Raw genomic sequence first — 18,499 nt, 5'->3', positions numbered from 1 at the left:
ACTCAACTGATTCATACAGACAAGTGTAGTAACCCCTAGTGTCTTGTGAGTCTCTGTGTGGAAGTTAACCATAGTTTCCTTAAATTTCTAGAGAAGTTTGGCCGAGCACGGTGGTTCACGCCCGTAATCTCAGCACTTTGGGAGGCTGAGGCGGGTGGATCACCTGAGGTCAGGAGTTCGCGACCAGCCTGGCCAACATGGTGAAACCCGTCTCTACTAAAAATACAAAAATTAGCCAGGCGTGGTGGCACGAGCCTGTAATCCCAGCTACTCAGGAGGCTGAGGCAGGAGAATCGCTGGAGCCCGGGAGGCGGAGGTTGCAGTGAGCCGAGATTTCCCCGCTGCACTCCAACCTGGGCAACAGAGTGAGACTCTGTCTCAAAAGAAAAAACAAACAAACAAAACTAGCTGGGTGCGGTGGTGTGTGCCTCAGGAGGCTGAGGCAGGAGAATTGCTTGAGCCCGGGAGGCAGAGGTTGCAGTGAGCTGAGATTGCGCCACTGCAACCCAGACTGGGCGACAGAGCAAGACTCCCTCTCAAAAAAAAAAAAAAAAAAAAAAAGTTTTACCAGGTCTCCTGTCTTTTATTACAGGATGCTTCCCTGCTGACTCGGGGGGCAGTCAGTCTTTTTGGTGTGATAGGAGAATGTGTGTCGTTAGTAACCAGATGCTTTATTGGAAGTAATAGTAACGGGAAAAAAAACATTACCAGGTGCTATGGTTTGGATATGGCTTGTCCCCACCAAAACTGAGGCTGAAATTTGATCCCCAATGTGGCAGCATTGGGAAGTGGGGCCTACTGGGAGGTGTTTGGGCCCTGGGGGTGGAATCCTTATGAATAGGTTAATTCCCTGCCTTGGAGGTGAGTGAGTTGGATTAGCGCCTGCCTAAGCTGGTTGTTAGAGTCCGGCCTCCTCAGTTTCTCGTTTCCCTTCTTGCCACGTGGTCTTTGTCCACATCTCTCCCCCACTTTTGCTTTTTCTACCAGGAGTTGAAGCAGCATGAGACCCTCACCAGATGGGCTGCCCAGTCTTGGACTTTCCAGCCATCAAAATGATGAGCCAAACACACCTCTTCCTTTATAAATTACCCAGCCTCAGATATTCTGTTGTAGCAACACTAAAGAGAGTAAGACACCAGGCAACTCCACAGAGATGTCTAATATAACTGTGTTCTTCAGGGTCATCACCTTCAGGACCACAATGCCTGGTAGGGCAAGGACTCGCGCCCGAGGCAGAGCCCGCCGCAGGGAGAGCTACCAACAAGAGGCACCTGGGGGACCCAGAGCACCTGGATCAGCTACAGTGAACCCTGTAACGTTGTTTCCTTTCTGCAAGAGATACATGCCTGTACTGAAAAGAACATAGAGTTGGTTGTTGAGTGAAGCTAGTTCAGGTATAGTGCTAAGTGAGGACTAATAAAAGTTCATAAGAACAGTCAGGCTGTATAGATGGCAGCATGGGGAGGCTTTATCTACTTGGATGTACTCTCCGCTGCTTCCTTCTCACATTTTCATATGTGCAAGCAGACTGACTTTCAGCCCAAAGTGGATGCAAAGGTTTCTAGATTTCTTGGCTTCAGCCAATGACTCCTCTTTGGAAGTGACCCAAAATGAGCAACTTCCTGAAGGTACTGGCATAGCCTGAGTTAGATAAGAGTTTCCAGCCTTGTTGAAAACTTGTTATGCCTGCCCTGTTTTGTCTTCTCTTACTGCATATCCACTTTACATTCACACAGCAGGATCCATAGTGGCGCTGCGGGGCCCCATCTGACAACCTCCAGGGGGACCATATACTGCATGGAAGTAGCATGATGCCTTCCAGGTCCACTTATTCTGCTGTGTGACTGTTGCTCCTCTCCTTCTCCTAAGCCCTTCAACCTCAATTCCTCCTCCTGGTCCTAATTCTCAGTTTTCAACATAGACTTCTGTGCCACTGAGACAGACAAAGCATCCAATGAGAGTGTCAGTGGCTCCCCGTCTTGTCTCCTCACTCATGAGCATCTGAACCCATAGTCCAGCCCCTCACCGGAGATCCTAGGGCACCATCTTTGTTCCTACCTAAAGCAAATATCTCTACTTAGCCCCTTAGCCAGTCCTCTGTCTAGGGCATGTCTCCTGCAGCTTGCCTTTCTGTCTCCCAAGTCAGCAGGTGTGTGTTCTCCTAAATCATTCCCGTCTGTCTACAGACTCACTGAGTTCACTCCCATTCATCAAGAAACCTTCCCTGGGCCCTTCCACTCTGCCAGATTCACAGGGCAGCTCTCCTCAGACTTGCCCCTTCACTTTTGGTTGGCACAGTTGAGACCTCTTTTCTCCTGATCAACTCCCTCCGCTTGGTGTTTAGGTTACCTCCTTCATCACTGAGCACCCCCACTTGCTCTCCTTTGTGGAGTTCTCCTCTATGGCCTCTTGATATTGCCAAGACCCAGCCCTTGAGCCTCATCTTTTTTCTCCATATTCTCACTCCCTTGGTGAAGTTATCCAGTGTCAAAATGCTTTCTGGTGTGTGGACAGGTTCCCATATTTATCTCCTTGGCCAGAACGTCTCCTGCACCACCTAACACCCCCACGGGTGTCCACGGACAACTCACACTCCCAACCTGCCCTCCCCAACATGCCATACCCACCTCATCAGAAGGACTTCCATTCTTCCATTTGCTCAGGCCAAAAGTCTGTGCTTTCATCCTGTCTCCCTGACCTCAAGCCCTTCTCAAAAACAACCACGGGATTGTTTTCTCAAAAACTATCCAGTATCAGACAATTTCTCACCACCCCTATCCTGGCCTCTGGCCCAAACAGCTCACATCCCTTGCTATTTCCTTGTCTCTCAGCCTGTTCCCAACATGGAACCTGACAAATTAGTTCATGTCGTTCCTCTGCCTGGTATCCTGTCACAGCTTTTTTTTTTTTTTGAGACAGAGTTTCACTCTTGTTGCCCAGGCTAGAGTGCAATGGCGTGATCTTGGCTCACCGCAACCTCTGCCTCCTGGGTTCAAGTGATTCTCCTGCCTCAGCCTCCTGAGTAGCTGGGATTACAGGCATGCGCCACCATGCCCAGCTAAGTTTTGTATTTTTAGTAGAGACGGGGGTTTCTCCATGTTGGTCTTGAACTCCCGATCTCAGGTGATCTGCCTGCCTTGGCCTCCCAAAGTGCTGGGATTACAGGCATGAGCCACTGCACCTGGCCTCTGTCACAGCTCTCATTTTATCAGTCAGAAGCAATTTCCTTAAAATGACCTCCTTCCCTTCATCTCACTGACATCTCTCACCCTCTTCTTCCAGCCACACTGGCTGCCTCATTCTTCCTTGAACGTTCCCAACTGCAGAACTCTGCTCTTTTTCTTCCACTGCTGGCTTGGGTAACTTTGCTAATTCACTCAGTACCTCCAAGTCTTGGGTTCTGTGTCACTTTCTCACTGAGGCCCTTCTTTGCCCCCATCAGCCAGTGAAACCTGCCCCTTCACACCCCACCTTCCCAATAATTCCTGATTCTCCTCGGTTTGTTTTGTCCTTTTTTTGTTTTTTTCCTTAGCAATTACCACACAAGGTGCTATGTATGTTGCTTATTACAACTTAGTTTATGTCACTGGAATGTGAGCTTTGCAGAGGAAGTTCCTTTGCCTTGTGCCCTGAGAGTGCCATTTGGAGGGAGAATGAACACAGTGGGGCGCTGCTCATTATTTCTATTTCCAAAAACATGCAGACCCAGGAGCCCACTCAGTTGCAGTCGACACCCCGGCCGCTGCAGGAGGAAGTCCCAGTGGTTAGACCTCTGCAGCCAAGAGCAGCAAGAGGAGGAGCAGGAGGAGGAGCACAGTCTCAAGGTGAAAGGAAGCAAGGACATGAGGGGCAGGGGATGCTTCATGTGTGAAGGGCTACCACAGCGGTAGAAGGTTCTAGATAGCCTCAGGGCTCCCGTGAGGTTTGGTGGGATGGGAAGTGTGTGCAGCTTGCAACTGTCTCTCTTTGTGCAGTGAATTATCTGATGGTGTTTTCTTCACCTTGTGTCTTAACTTGTGGAAGAGAGATGGAGGTCACTGTTTATTGGCCAGTTCAACATAATTGCTTTTCAAGTTTAGATGACACATTTGCAGATGATAACTCTAAGTTAACTTAATGGAATTCTAAGAACACCATTTTCTTGCCTCTTTAAATTGTGGCATTAACAGGTTGAACCTGTTACCTACATTGCAGGCTGACAGGTTATCCTCATTTATACAGCACTCATGCACACAGGCTCAGATATTGTCATTTGCTAAGGTTTCGGCTAATGTGATCCAACTTCAGTCTGGATTCTCCTCTTTGCTTTCTATAGCAAAATAGCTTGTGATGAGTTGAAACACTAAAAAAGAATTGTATTATAGATAAACATTAACAAATGGATACAAAATCCAGAACCTATAAAATGAGCTTATACATTTGAATAAATTAAAACACATTTTTAATAATCAGATCCTATCTGAAGGGTTGTTATTAAATAGTATGTGTAAATTACATGGACTGGGCGCAGTGGCTCACATCAGCACTTCGGGAGGCCTGGGTGGGTGGATCACTTGAGGCCAGAAGTTCAAGACCAGATTGGCCAACATGGCAAAATCCCATCTTTACCAAAAATATACAAATTAGCTGGGCATGGTGGTGTGCGCCTGTAGTCCCAGCTACTAGGGAGGCTGAGGCAGGAGAATCACTTGAACCCAGGAGGCAGAGGTTCCAGTGAGCTGAGACAGTGCCACTGCACTGCAGCCTGGGTGACAGTTAGACTCCGTCTCAAAAGATAAAAGTACGTGGTTTGTAGCGAGTGCCAAGGTGCCAAGCTAGGATACCTGTTTTCTTTTGCTGACATTTTAATATGATGAATTTGATTGCTGGATGTGTCAGGAACTAGTTGGGAGTTTGATAAAATTGTTTCAAATTTTATGTGTAAAATGTAGTTAGTCTGTCACAGAAATGGAGACACTTACTTTGTAAGATCATCATAAACTAAAAACTAGACTCCAGAAGTAAAATTTTGAGGCAAACCATTATTGTAACCCAAGGCACAGACGTCTTGGCCATTTAGGTGTACGGGATTTACAATAACGTGTGCGTATTCCTTCAGGATGCCTCTCGTCACTGAAAGACCGCATTGTGCTGTCATTTAAATGTTAACTTTGTAGAATAGCTACATCGATATGAACCTTAGAATGTAAGTTAAAATAGTGTGATCCTTTCCTAGTTGCTCTTAATAGAAAGGATAGATCAGTTTTGTATTAAAAGCCAGTTTTATAGATTTTTTAAATGATTGGCTTATTTGGCATTTTATAATGCCCACTAGGGGGCAGCATAGCACCAGGAGATAGGCTTAAAGACAGAACCAAGGTTTCTAGAATCTTGTACCATGAACAAATACCCAAAGAAATGGGGCACATATGTAGCAGGAATGAATAAAGTGCCAAGGCAACCACGGATGTGAACTGGGGACTCCTTGGGAAAGGTTTCTGGGTAAGGTTACGCTTTTGCGGCAACATATCAGGGAAATGTTTTGGAACCTTGGGTGGCATCTTTTCTACCTCCAACAAACTTACGCTGGGTGTTAATGCTGTCTTTTCTATTCTTCCCTTTTTATTGTTTAAACTTCTGGCGTTTACATTTATGCAGGGGTGAAGGAACCTGGACCTGAGGCTGGGTTGCATACAGCGCCCTTGCAGGAGAGAAGGATTGGTGGAGTTTTTCAAGACCTGGTGGTGAACACCAGGCAAGATATGAAGCATGTTAAAGACTCAAAAACAGGTATGTTGGTCTAGAACTCAATGTTTATGGAGCTGTTCGTTTTTAACTTTTTTTTTTTTTTTTTTCATTGAGAGACAAGGTCCTGCTCTGTCGCCCAGGCTGGAGTACAGTGATGCTCACTTTAGCCTCAAACTCCTGGGCTCAGCTGATCCTGAGCTGATCCCAGCTCAAGTAGCTGGGACTACAGGTGGGCACCACCATGCCCGAATGTGTGTGTGTGTGTGTGTATAATATATACATATTTTATATATGTGTGTGTGTGTGTGTGTGTGTGTGTATGTACATTTTGTAGAGACACAGTCTTGCTGGTCTAGAACTGGCCCAAGCCATCCTTACACCTGGGCCTTCCAAACTGCTGAGATTACAGGAATGAGCTACCACACCTGGCCCATTTTAAACTTTTGATAAAAACTTTAATAGATTCTGGAAAGCTTCTGTCATCACTGTAAGTAGAGGTGCCTCCCACCTTGCCCAAGCTGGTCTGGAACTCCTGGCCCAAACCATTCTCCCACCTGGGCCTCCCAAAGGGCTGGGATTATAGGTGTGAGCCACTGTGCCCTGGCCTGCATTGAGACTTTTTTTTAAATTAAATATTATTACATAGGGTGGCGCTTTCTCTCCTTTTGGAAACCACAAAAGTTCTAATTTTCAATCTATTCAGTATCTTAAACTTCCTAAATGTATGCTTGCATAAGGAAGGGCTCATTGAATTGATAGGCATTCTGGACATCAGGTGCATTACAAATGTCATTTATCTCCTTGTCTGACCTAACTTTGGCTTTTCTTTTTTTTTTTTTTTTGAGACGGAGTTTAGCTCTTGTTGTCCAGGCTAGAGGGCAATGGTATGATCTCAGCTCACTGCAACTTCTGCCTCCTGGGTTCAAGTGATTCTCCTGTCTCAGCCTCCCGAGTAGCTGGGATTATAGGCACCTGCCACTGTGCCCAGCTAACTTTTTGTATTTTTAGTAGATATGGGGTCACCATGTTGGCCAGGCAGGTCTGGAACTCCTGATGTCAGGTAATCCACTCGCCTTGGCCTCCCAGAGTGCTGGGATTAGAGGCGTGAGCCACCGTGCCCAGCCCTAACTTTGGCTTTTAATATTGTAGTGTCCAAACTGTTTGTTTTGGGCCCAATCAGTCTGTTTCTTTATTGTCATGTGGCTCCATTTTTCAGGTTCAGAGGGTACAGTGGTACAGCTACTCGCCAACCACTTCCGAGTGATATGTCGTCCTCAGTGGGTTGCATATAAATACAACGTTGACTACAAACCAGACATAGAAGACGGAAATCTCCGTACAATTTTACTTGATCAACATAGAAGGAAATTTGGAGAGCGCCATATATTTGATGGAAACTCTTTATTATTATCTCGGCCACTAAAAGAGCGGGTTAAGTAATGTTGTTTCACATTTTCCTGTGTTCTTTCTCTTGTTTTCACTTTATTATAATAAAACACCTATTGTTTTTGTGCAGTTGTTTGTTGAGACATCCCAAGGCTCTCTCGCCCATATGACTTGTTGTGAAACCTATGTGCCATGTTCGGTTATCACTGATATTCAATAATGCCTCTGATTTTAATGCTTAAATGAAATTTAATAGCACGATGTGGCTCAAAAATGCTGACAAAATTTGGATACTTTATTTTTTTATTCTATTTGTTTCCTTTGAAACTTCAGCCCCCCCACTCCTAGCAGAAAACAAGTTAGAGAACTTATTTTCTTCTTTAAATTTTTATATTAACTGAACAATTATATTGCTTTCAGGAGCTTAAGTAAAATATTTCGACTTAAATATTTAATTCCAACTCTTCACTCTCGTGAATCATGTTTTCCACACGCACGTACTTTTGTGGGAAAGACTGCTCCATCACGATGGTGTGTTGGATAGCCAGGTGACATGGTGATTTGCCGTGCAATGAAGTTCAGTTTTTTGGAAGAATATCTGGACATTTTTTTGTTTTTTTTAATCTCAGAGAGTGGAATGGTTGAGCACAACCAAAGACAAAAACATTGTGAAGATTACAGTTGAGTTTTCCAAAGAACTCACGCCCACGTCGCCAGATTGCCTACGCTATTACAACATTCTCTTTAGAAGGTATGTTACCGGGGTTGAGTTTCTTTGATACTCATTCGGTTGTTTTACTGTGTAGTGGTGTGGAATACAGCCATTTGCTTCTAGCACTTAGTGTTCTTCATAGTCCTCATGTATTAAGAGTGAAGGGTCTTGGAGACGAAATGATACTTGAGGCTCAACTAGAATATGCAAGTTCAGTGGCTTATCCTCAATGTTCTTCTGCTGGCCGATGCCCGCTCTTTGTCTCATACCTGCCTAGAAAGAGTAATAGACATCAGCTATGCACATCTGTGTATGTCTCTGTAGCAAATGCATTTTTTATTCTGTGGTCACTACAATGACAAAATATTGAAAGTTAAAATTTGAAAGGCAGAGTTTGAGGCCGGGCGTGGTGGCTCACGCCTGTAATCCCAGCACTTTGGGAGGCTGAGGCGGGTGGATCATTTGAGGTTAGGAGTTCCAGACCAGCCTGGCCAACATGGTGAAACCCCTCCTCTACTAAAAATACAAAAATTAGCCAGGCGTGGTGGCAGGTGCCTATGGTTTCAGCTACTTGAAAGGCTGAGGCAGGAGAATCACTTGGTCCCAGGAGGTGGAGGTTTCAGTGAGCAGAGATTGTGCCACTACACTCCAGCTCTGTCTCCAAAAAAAGACACAGTTTGAAAAAGAGACCTTAGTTCAGTTTTGAGAATGAGGAACATTTTGGTAACCTTTCTAGAATATTATGTTTATAAGGAGATGGAACAAATGAGGTTAAATGAACCTTAATATCCACCTCATAATGTAACTTAGTTAACAAGTACTTTGTGTTCATTGATAATATAAACAGTCATTGACAGATTTTTTTTCCCTTATGTGTCTTACCAAATGCTTAATAATGTACCCTGTACTTTCAACAAAATCTATTCTTTCCATTTCCAGGACTTTCAAGCTGCTGGATTTTGAACAAGTTGGTCGCAACTATTATACCAAAAAGAAAGCCATTCAGTTATACCGTCATGGGTTTGTATGAAGTAGAAAATTTCACACTCTGCAGACTTAAACGTAGGATTTTTTGAGAAAGTTATTTCATATTTGAAGTGGTATGCCTTAAAAGTGACGGCCTTTTAAATGGTATCCACTGACCATGAACAATTTAGTGTAATGTCAACTCAGTAAGAGTTACTTTAAAAATCTTAGCATGACAAATACAAACCTTTGAGATATTCAGTTGCTGCATACACATTAAGAAGCCTAATCATCCAAAATGTGTAATTTGTCTTTGAAAATATCTTCAATCATAGCAACTATATATATTACTCACTGGTATATGTGTATATTAAACATAAGTTATGTTACAGATAAATATGGATATGATACTTTAAGCCTGTGGGTGACAAAACATAGTTGAACAAAAATGGTATAAATAGCACATCTGATAAATGTTTATCTGAAGGTCCTTCAAAAGACTAAGAACAAATACTTAAAACTGACTCCTAAGTACCAATTTTTAGACCCAGAGCTTAGGCTTGGAAACCCTTGGCTTTATGTGAAGAGATCGGACTTAACACTTTCATGTAATTTATTCTAGTACCAGTTTGGAAATCTGGCTTGGTTATGTTACTTCTATTCTTCAATACGAAAACAGCATTACCCTCTGTGCCGATGTGAGCCACAAACTGCTCCGAATAGAAACTGCTTATGATTTCATAAAGAGAACATCTGCCCAGGCCCAGACAGGAAACATCCGAGAGGAAGTAACTAATAAATTAATTGGATCAATTGTTCTGACAAAGTAAGTCTGTCTTTTAAAAACCTATCCAATCACTTTAACTCCCCCTTCCCCCACCCCAAGAGATGATCCTATAGTTTTCTAATCACTAAATGTTGAAGTTCAGGAGTAGAAATTGCAAGAACAACTGAACATGTCTCTCCTCTGGTTATACAACTTGAGAGAAGAATGTGTCAACTGTAAACTTCACTCTTCTTGAAATCCCTAATGCCAGTCCATTTGTTCTGAACCCTACCTTGCACATAACACTAAGCTGTTTCTGAATTTCTTTCCTTTTGCTCTTTTGTGGGCATTTAGCTGGTTTAAAAATCAGTGCTTAGTTATAACCCATCAGCAATTTCCCATTTGAAGGAAGTTTTAAAATCTTTCTACAGCAGAAATCTTAAATTGGTAAGAGAATGGATTTAAAGAACCAGTTACTTAGCCAACACAACCTTACAGGGACACAATTTGAGGACTCACACTTCTCAATTTTAAAACTTACCAGAAAGCTCTGGTAATCAAGACAGTGTGATGTTGGTGTAAAGACAGACAGAGACCAATGAAATAGCGTACAGAAGGTTAACCCTCCACTTCGTCAGCTGACTTCTGACAAGTGTGTCAAGGCAATTCAATAGGGGAAAGAATAGTCTTTTCAATAATGTTGCTGGGACAACTGAACATCCACCTGCTTCTCCCTCATGCAATTCACACAATTCCAGTTTAACCCAAAAACCAACTCAATAGACCTAGATGTAAGAACTAAAAGCATAACATTCTTAGAAAATATAGGACTGAATCTTTTTGACTTTGAGCTAGGGAAGCCTTAGATAAGCCACTCAAAGCAGAAGTGATAACAAAAGAAACATAGATACATTGGGCTTCACCAAATTAAAAACTTATTCAAACTATACTATCAAAATTGTGAAAACACAACTGGAAAAACTGGGGAAAATGTTTGCACATCACATAAGTAACCTGTATCTAGAATGTACAAACAATACTTGAGAGACAACATCATTTTAAAAATTGACAAAAGATCTGATTAGATGCTTCTCCAGATATCTTTCTTAAAATGTACAAATGACCAATAGATGCGTGAAAACGTTTAACATCAGTAGCCATCATGGAAATGCAAGTGAAAACCACAATGAGATATCATTTCACACCCACTAGGATGGTTAAAATTAGATATTGACAAGTGTTGGCAAGGATGTGGAAAGATCAGAAGCAACTCTCTCGTATGCTGCTTGTAGGAATATTAAATGGTATGGCTTCTTTGGAAAACAGTCTGGCACTTTCTTAAAATGCTAACGATATGCATTACTGAAGTGGCCTCGTTTGAGGAAATACATGAGGTTTGTCTCACACTAAGGAAAACAAAGACATAGACCCACAAGGTGTGGGTTTAGGAGGGGAAAACTGAATAGGTGAAAGAAGAGAAAAGCGCCCCCTTGCAGGGGGAGGGGCATTCCAAATGAATCTCCCACTTTACAGAGGGATGTAGTTGGTTTTATAGAGGGGCTTGAGGAGGTGGTGTCTGATTTAGGGCCCAGAGGATTGGTTGGACCAGGTAGGTGTGCCATTTACATAGCCTGAGAAGAGGCTGGCCATCCCACCCTCATCTTTCATTATGCAGATGTGGTCTCCATCTGGTGGGCGGGCACCGTAATACCTGCACACATGGCAGGGACAAGGAGAAGGGAAGAGAACCTCCATGTTGAATATACTGGCTTCTGGCAAAACTGCCAGCATCGAACTATGCAAGCTTCCAGCTTGCTTATCTATGGTTGCAGCTTGATTTTTTCAGGCTGCTTTTTGTTAGAAAAATGATTTGGAGGCTGCTTTTTTATTAAGAGAAAATTCCACCGAGAACTTTTACCCTTACTAACCACCTAAATTCCTTTTTAACTCCTATATCATCACCATATGAACCAGAAATTTTACTCCTACTTAAATATACAAGAGAAATGAGAACATATTTATTAAAATCGGCACATAAATGTTCATAACCTTATTCATGGTAACCAAAAGTATATACAACCAGAATGTCCAGCTGGTGAATGGATAAACAAAAGGTGGGATATCATACAATAGAATATTATTTGGAAATGAAAAAGAATTAAGTGCCAAGACTTACTACAGCATGGATGAACCTTAAACATGGTGCTAAGTGAAAGAAGCCAGTCGGGAAAGAACACACGTTGCATGACTCAGTTTACGTGAAATGAATGAGCAAATGTGTTGAGACAGGAAGTAGGCTAGTGGTTGCCTGAAGGCTGGTGGATTAGGCTAAAAATGGGAAGTGACTGCCTATGGTTATGCTGCTGCTTTGTCTTGATGATTGCACAACTCTGGCTGTAGTAAAAACCAGGTGATCGTATGCTCAGATGGGTAAGTTGTACAGTATGTGAATTACATCTTAAGTAAATCTAATATATTCTGCAATTCCTTGCAGGATTAAAAATGTCTTTATTTTCTGTGTGGATGGTTCCATGTGATGAATAAGTCAAATAATGCCATATTGTAATTATTCCACAGATACAACAACAAAACCTACAGAGTAGATGATATTGATTGGAAGCAGAATCCTGAAGACACATTTAACAAATCAGATGGCAGCAAAATCACCTATATAGACTACTACAGGCAGGTATGAAACTGTATTTCTTTAAATATATTTAAATTGTAAACCTTCATGTATTTCAGTTTGTGTTATTTAGCTACTTGAACATATCTGTCATATAAACATACATATTTTCCTTTTAGGGGATTATAGCTTGACTTATCTATTATCCATGCATCCACGTGCCTTGTATATAGGGTAATGTCCCATAACTAGAATGGCGCCAGTGTGACCTCTTCTTTCCCTTCTTTCAGTCTTAAAAGTGGCTACTATCATACTTTTTTTTTTTTTTTTTTTGAGTTGGAGTCTCGTTCCGTCTCCGAGGCTGGAATGCAGTGGCATGATCTCTACTCACTGCAACCTCTACCTTTCAGGTTCAAGCAATTTTCCTGCCTCAGCCTCCCAAGTAGCTGGGACTACAGGCACCTGCCACCACGCCTGGCTAATTTTTGTATTTTTAGTAGAGACAGGGTTTTACCATATTGGTCAGGCTGGCCTCGAGCTTCCGACCTCAGGTGATCCGCCTGCCTTGGCCTCCCAAAGTGCTGGGATTACAGGCATGAGCCACTGCATCCAGCCTACTACCATAGTTTTTTAAATGTGGTTGGATTGTTTGGTAGATAATAAAATATGGGCCGGGCGCAGTGGCTCACACCTGTAATCCCAGCACTTTGGGAGGCCAAGGAGGGTGGATCACCTGAGGTCAGGAGTTCGAGACCAGCCTGACCAAAATGGAGAAACCCCGTCTCTACTAAAAATACAAAATTAGCCAGGCATGGTGGCACGTGCCTGTAATCCCAGCTACTCAGGAGGCTGAAGCAGGAGAATTTCTTGGACCCGGGTGGCACGGGTTGCAATGAGCCGAGATCGCGCCATTGCACTCCAGCCTGGGCAACAGGAGGGAAACTCCATCTCAAAAAAAAAAAAAAAAAAAAAATCAAATGTGGTAAGACTTCAGATAAGAAAATGTTACTTATCTAGAAATCTCAGCCCTGTAGAACTCAGTCCAAAAAGAATAAAAATGATTAACATGTAAAAATGATGTCAGTTATGTGCTAATCTTGTAAGACATGGATTCCTCAATCTGAGCGTTCACTGTGAAGAAGCAGCCACTTTTGGCCAGCCAGGGCAGATGGAAAAAGGGCCTAACGGGTGAACCTATCCTGAATGTGAAACTATCCTGCTGATTCCTCAGTTGTGCTACATGACAGGTACTGGTGGCTTACAGCCCCTCTTTAAACTGTCCTCTTGACGGTTTTCAGTATGCTTTGGGAGTTTTAAAGGCAAGACTGTGGTGAGAACCTCAGATACTGTCTCACCCATTCTCATATACAATGTTAGAGTAGCTTGACGACTCCAGCGTCATGTTTGGTGGGAGTCCTGTATTTGGCCAAGCATGCTCACAAGAAAAGATCCCTGGCGTATCAAAGGTAAGAGAATTTTGAGAGTATTCATAGTACACTATTAAACTTGGGGAACCTATATCACCAGCACGCCTGTGGCCCTTCATTTGTAGTCCCACACATGCACTTTTGAACCTCTGTGTGTGGTGTTTCTAAGGTTTCACTGATGGTCATGCTGGTCTCTTGTTTGTTGAGCAGCAACATAAAGAAATTGTCACAGTGAAGAAACAGCCACTTTTGGTCAGCCAGGGCCGATGGAAAAAGGGCCTAATGGGTACGCAACGTGAACCTATCCTGCTGATTCCTCAGCTGTGCCACATGACAGGTACTGATGGATTACAGCCCCTCTTTAAAGTCAGGTATAATTACGACTTAACGCAGGCTTTTCAGGGAATTCGAAGTGTGTCTCCTTGGTAGTAGGTTCCTCCAGCTGTTATAATGTAGTCCTCACTCAAATTCATGCTTGTTTAGCTGTATCTTTTGGATTTTTTTAAAGGTCTAACAGATGAAATACGTAAAGATTATAGCATTATGAAAGAATTGGCTAAACATACAAGATTGAGTCCAAGAAGAAGGCATCATACATTAAAAGAATTCACCAATACTCTACAAGAGTAAGTGCTGCTTTTCTGGCTGAGTGTGTGTACATGTGCATGGTGTCCCAGTGAAGCTGATGGCATCTCAGCCCTGGCATGTCAGATTCTTCTACAAGCAAGTGACAATGGGAAGAATTTTGATGTTGGGGGACAACTCTAGTTTTTCTGTCATTGCAAGATTAGGAGGCCGGGGGGGGGGGGAGAATGAAATCAAAAGGCTATAAGTACCTACATGAACATGAAAGCAAAAACAAGATTTCAGAGTTTCAGGGAAGGTACTGCCGCATCTCAATGCTGCGGACAAGTGATGGTGAACCTTGGAATAGAAGGAAATTGCCTTGCACAAATGGCTAGCTGCTTTTACTTATCCTATTTGGTTTGATCATGTTGGCAATATTTTAATTTTCAGTAATAAAAAAGTACGAGAGTTACTTCAACTCTGGGATCTGAAATTTGATACCAATTTTTTGTCCGTCCCGGGAAGAGTTTTGAAAAACGCAAACATCGTGCAAGGCAGAAGAATGGTAAGACAGTTTCAAAATCATCATGTCATGGTGGGGTCAAATGAAGAGTAAAGCAAAAAGGAACTAACTGAGTCTCAGTAATGACTACGACTGCTGTTCTCTTTTCAGACTGTTCATTCTTTCTATATTGAGACAATAAGAAACACTAAGAATGCATGTAACGTGCTTGGCACATAGTAAGCTCTGTATTATGTCTATCTAATTAATATTCTGGACATTTGCTCATGGCATTTGGAAGATCCATTTTTTCAAATATATCCTTAAGAGTCAAGTACCTAGAATCAAAGTAATTCACTAACCCATGTAAAAAAAAAAAAGAATTTTATTTAAATTTTGTTATCTTTAGTTTTTGTGGGTACATAGTAGGTATGTATATTTATGGGTTACATGTGGTATTTTGATACAGGCATGCAGTGCGTAATCACATCAGCTTAAGTGGGGTATCTATCCCCTCAAGCATTTGTCCTTCGTGTTACAAACCAATTATATTCTTTTCGTTATTTTAAAATACACAAATTATTTTTGACTTTAGTCACCCTTTTGTACTAGCAGATGCTAGGTCTTACTCATTTCTTCTATTTTTTGTACCCATTAACCATCATCCCCACATTCTCCTCCAACCTCCCACTACCCTTCCCAGACTCTGTAACCATCCTACTCTATCTCCATGAGTTCAATTGTTTTCATCTTTTAGATCCCACAAATAAGTGAGAACATGTAAAGCTCACTTTTCTGTGCCTGGCTAATTTCATTTAACACAGTGACCTTCAGTTCCAGCCTTGTTGCAAATGGCAGGGTCTCATTGTTTTTTACGGCTGAATAGTACTCCATTGTGTATATGTATCACATTTTCTTTATCCATTTACCTGTTGGACATTTACATTGCTTCCAAATCTGGGTTATTGTGAACAGTGCTGCAATAAACATGGAAGTACAGATATCTCTTCAATATCCTAATTTCCTTTATTTTGGCTATATGCTTAGGAGTGGGATTGCTGGAACATATGTTAGCTCTATTTTTAGTGTTTTGAGGAACCTCCAAACTGTTCTCCATAGTGGTTATAGTAATTGACATTCCCACCAACTGCGTACGAGGGCTCCCTTTTCTCCACATCCTTACCAACATTTGTTATTGCCTGTCTTGCATAAAAGCCATTTAACTGGGGTGAGATGATATCTCATTGTAGTTTTGATTTGCATTTCTCTGATCATTGATATCAGCACTTTTTCATATGCCTGTTTGCTATTTGTATGTCTTCAGAAATGCCTGTTCAAGTCTTTTGTCCATTCTTAATTGGATTATTTTTCCCCCATAAAGTTGTTTGCTTTCCTTAGATTTTGGTTATTAATCCCTTGTCAGACAGGTAGTTTGCAAATATTTTCTCCCATTCTGTGAGTTGTCGCTCTACTTTGTTTCCTTTGCTACATAGAAGCTTTCTAACTTGATGTGATCCCACATATCCATTTTTGCTTTAGTTGCCTGTGCTTGTGGGGTATTGCTCAAGAAATCTTTGCTCACTCTAATGTCCTGGAGAGTTTCCCCAATGTTTTCTTGTAGTGGTTTCATAGTTTGAGGTCTTGGATTTATGTCTTCAAGCCATCTTAATTTTTTTTAATATATGGTGAGAGATAGGGATCTAGTTTCATTCTTCCGCATATGGATATACAGAAGAGACTGTCCTTTCCCCAGTGTATGTTCTTGGCTCCTTTGTCAAAAATGAGTTCCCAGTAGATATGGATTTATTTTTGGGTTCTCTATTTCTGATCCAGTGGTCTATATGTCTGTTTTTATGCCAGTACCATGCCATTTTGGTTACTATAGCTCTGTAGTATAATTTGAAGTCAGGTAATATGATTCTTCCAGTTTTGTTCTTTTTGCTTAGGATAGCTTATGGAATTCTGGGTCTTTTGGTTTTAAAATAAGTTTTAGGATAGTTTCTGTTTCTATAAAGAATACCCTTGGTATTTTGATAGGGATTGCTTTGGATAATATGGACATTTTAATGTATTGATTCTTCTAATTCATGAACATGGAATATCTTCATTTTTGTGTGTGGCCTCTTAAATTTCTTGCATCAGTGTTTTATAGTTTTCATTGTAGAGATCTTTCACTAATTTGGTTAGGTTAATTCCTAGGTATTTTATTTTTATCTATTGTAAATGGGATTCTTTTTCAGATTGTTCACTGTTAGCATACAGAAATGCTACTGATTTTTTGTTTTTTTGTATCCTGCAACTTTATTAATCAGTTCTATGTTTTTTTTTTTGGAGTCGTTAGATTTTTCCAAATATCAGATCATATCTTTGCAATTTGGATTACCTTAATCTTTTGTATGATGACTCTAGCTAGGACTTCTAGTACTATGTTGAATAACAATGGTGACAGGGAGCATCCTTGTTGTATTCTAGATCTTGGAGAAAAGGCTTTCAGTTTTTTCCCATTCAGTATGATACTAGCTGTGGGTCTGAAGTATACGGCTTTTATTATGTTGAAATATGTTCATTCTATACCCAGTTTTTGAGGGTTTTTAATTATGAAGGGATATTGAATTTTAATAAATGCTGCTCAGCAACAGTTGAAATGATCATATGAGTTTGTCCTTCATTCTGTGGATGTATCACGTTGATTTGCCTACATAGAACCATCCTTGAATCCCTGGGACAAATCCCACTTGGTGATGAACTTTTTTTTACTGTGTTAGTAAATTGTTTGCTAGTATTTTGTTGAGGATTTTTTATATCAGTGTTCATTGGAGATATTGGCCTGTAGTTTTCTTTTCTTGATGTGTCTTTGATTTTAGTAATACTTCATGAAATGACTTGGAAGTATTCCCTCCTCCTCTATTTTTCGGAATAGGAGTAGGACTGGTATTAGTTCTTCTTTAAATGTTTGGCAGAATTCAGCAGTGAAGCGATCAGGTCCTGGGCTTTTCTTTGGGAGACTTTTTAATACATCTCTGATCTTATTACTTGTTATTGGTCTGTTCTGGTTTTGGATTTCTTCATGGTTTGATCTTGGTAGGTTGTATATGTTTAGTAATTTTTCCATTTCTTCTAGATTTTCCAATTTACTGGCATATAGTTGCTCATAGTAGCCAGGAATGATCCTTTACATTTCTGCAATATTGGTTGTCCTCTCCATTTTCATCTCTGGTTTTACTTACTTGGATCTTCCTTTTTTTTTTTTTCTTAGTCTGACTAAAGATTTGTCCGTTTTGTTTATCTTTTCAAAAAACCTTTTGTTTCATTGATCTTTTATATTTTCTTCATTTTAATTTCATTTTTCTTGGCTCTATGATCTTCATTCTTTTAGGCTTGGTTTGCTCTTGCTTTTGTTTGTCTGTTTATTTATTTAGAGACAGAGTCTCACTCTGTTGCACAGGCTGGAGTGTAGTGGGGTGATTCTGGATCACTGCAACCTCCACCTCCCTGGTTCAAGCAATTCTTGTGCCTCAGTCTCCCGAGTCCCAGCACCTGGGATTTTGCCATCTTGGCCAGGTTGGTCTTGAACTCCTGACCTCAAGTGATCTGCCCATCTTGGCCTCCCAAAGTGCTGGGATTACAGGTGTGAGACACCACATCCGGCTTTGTATTTCTAATTCTTTAAGATGCGTCATTAGGTGGTTTGAAGTTTTGCTCTTTTGATGTAGGCGCTTATAGCTATAAAATTCCCTCTTATTACTGCTTTCGCTGTATCCCATAGGTTTTGGTATGTCATGGTTTCATTATCATTTGTTTCAAGAAAAGTCTCAATTTC

At 41.4% G+C, this 18,499-nt stretch overlaps 1 protein-coding gene across 2 annotated transcripts in view; it reads left to right on the top strand.

Moving 5' to 3' along the window:
- The first annotated feature begins 987 nt into the window (after positions 1-987).
- Positions 988-18,499, top strand: part of PIWIL3 (piwi like RNA-mediated gene silencing 3) — a 43,897-nt gene continuing 26,385 nt past the window's right edge. For both annotated transcript variants that reach the window (XM_055375174.1, XM_004063189.4), the window contains exons 1-11: positions 988-1,303; positions 3,704-3,824; positions 5,638-5,769; positions 6,944-7,158; positions 7,743-7,864; positions 8,765-8,845; positions 9,414-9,617; positions 12,135-12,246; positions 13,821-13,947; positions 14,119-14,236; positions 14,628-14,742. In XM_055375174.1, coding sequence (XP_055231149.1) covers positions 1,154-1,303; positions 3,704-3,824; positions 5,638-5,769; positions 6,944-7,158; positions 7,743-7,864; positions 8,765-8,845; positions 9,414-9,617; positions 12,135-12,246; positions 13,821-13,947; positions 14,119-14,236; positions 14,628-14,742 — 1,497 coding nt within the window. In that variant the 5' untranslated portion in view covers positions 988-1,153. The remainder of the gene's footprint in view (positions 1,304-3,703; positions 3,825-5,637; positions 5,770-6,943; positions 7,159-7,742; positions 7,865-8,764; positions 8,846-9,413; positions 9,618-12,134; positions 12,247-13,820; positions 13,948-14,118; positions 14,237-14,627; positions 14,743-18,499) is intronic.

The sequence above is a fragment of the Gorilla gorilla genome, chromosome 23 (assembly GCF_029281585.2).
Source record: "Gorilla gorilla gorilla isolate KB3781 chromosome 23, NHGRI_mGorGor1-v2.1_pri, whole genome shotgun sequence".
Lineage (NCBI taxonomy): Eukaryota > Metazoa > Chordata > Mammalia > Primates > Hominidae > Gorilla > Gorilla gorilla.
The sequence above is the reverse complement of the archived record's forward strand: the minus strand, read 5'-3'. Positions and strand labels throughout refer to the sequence as shown.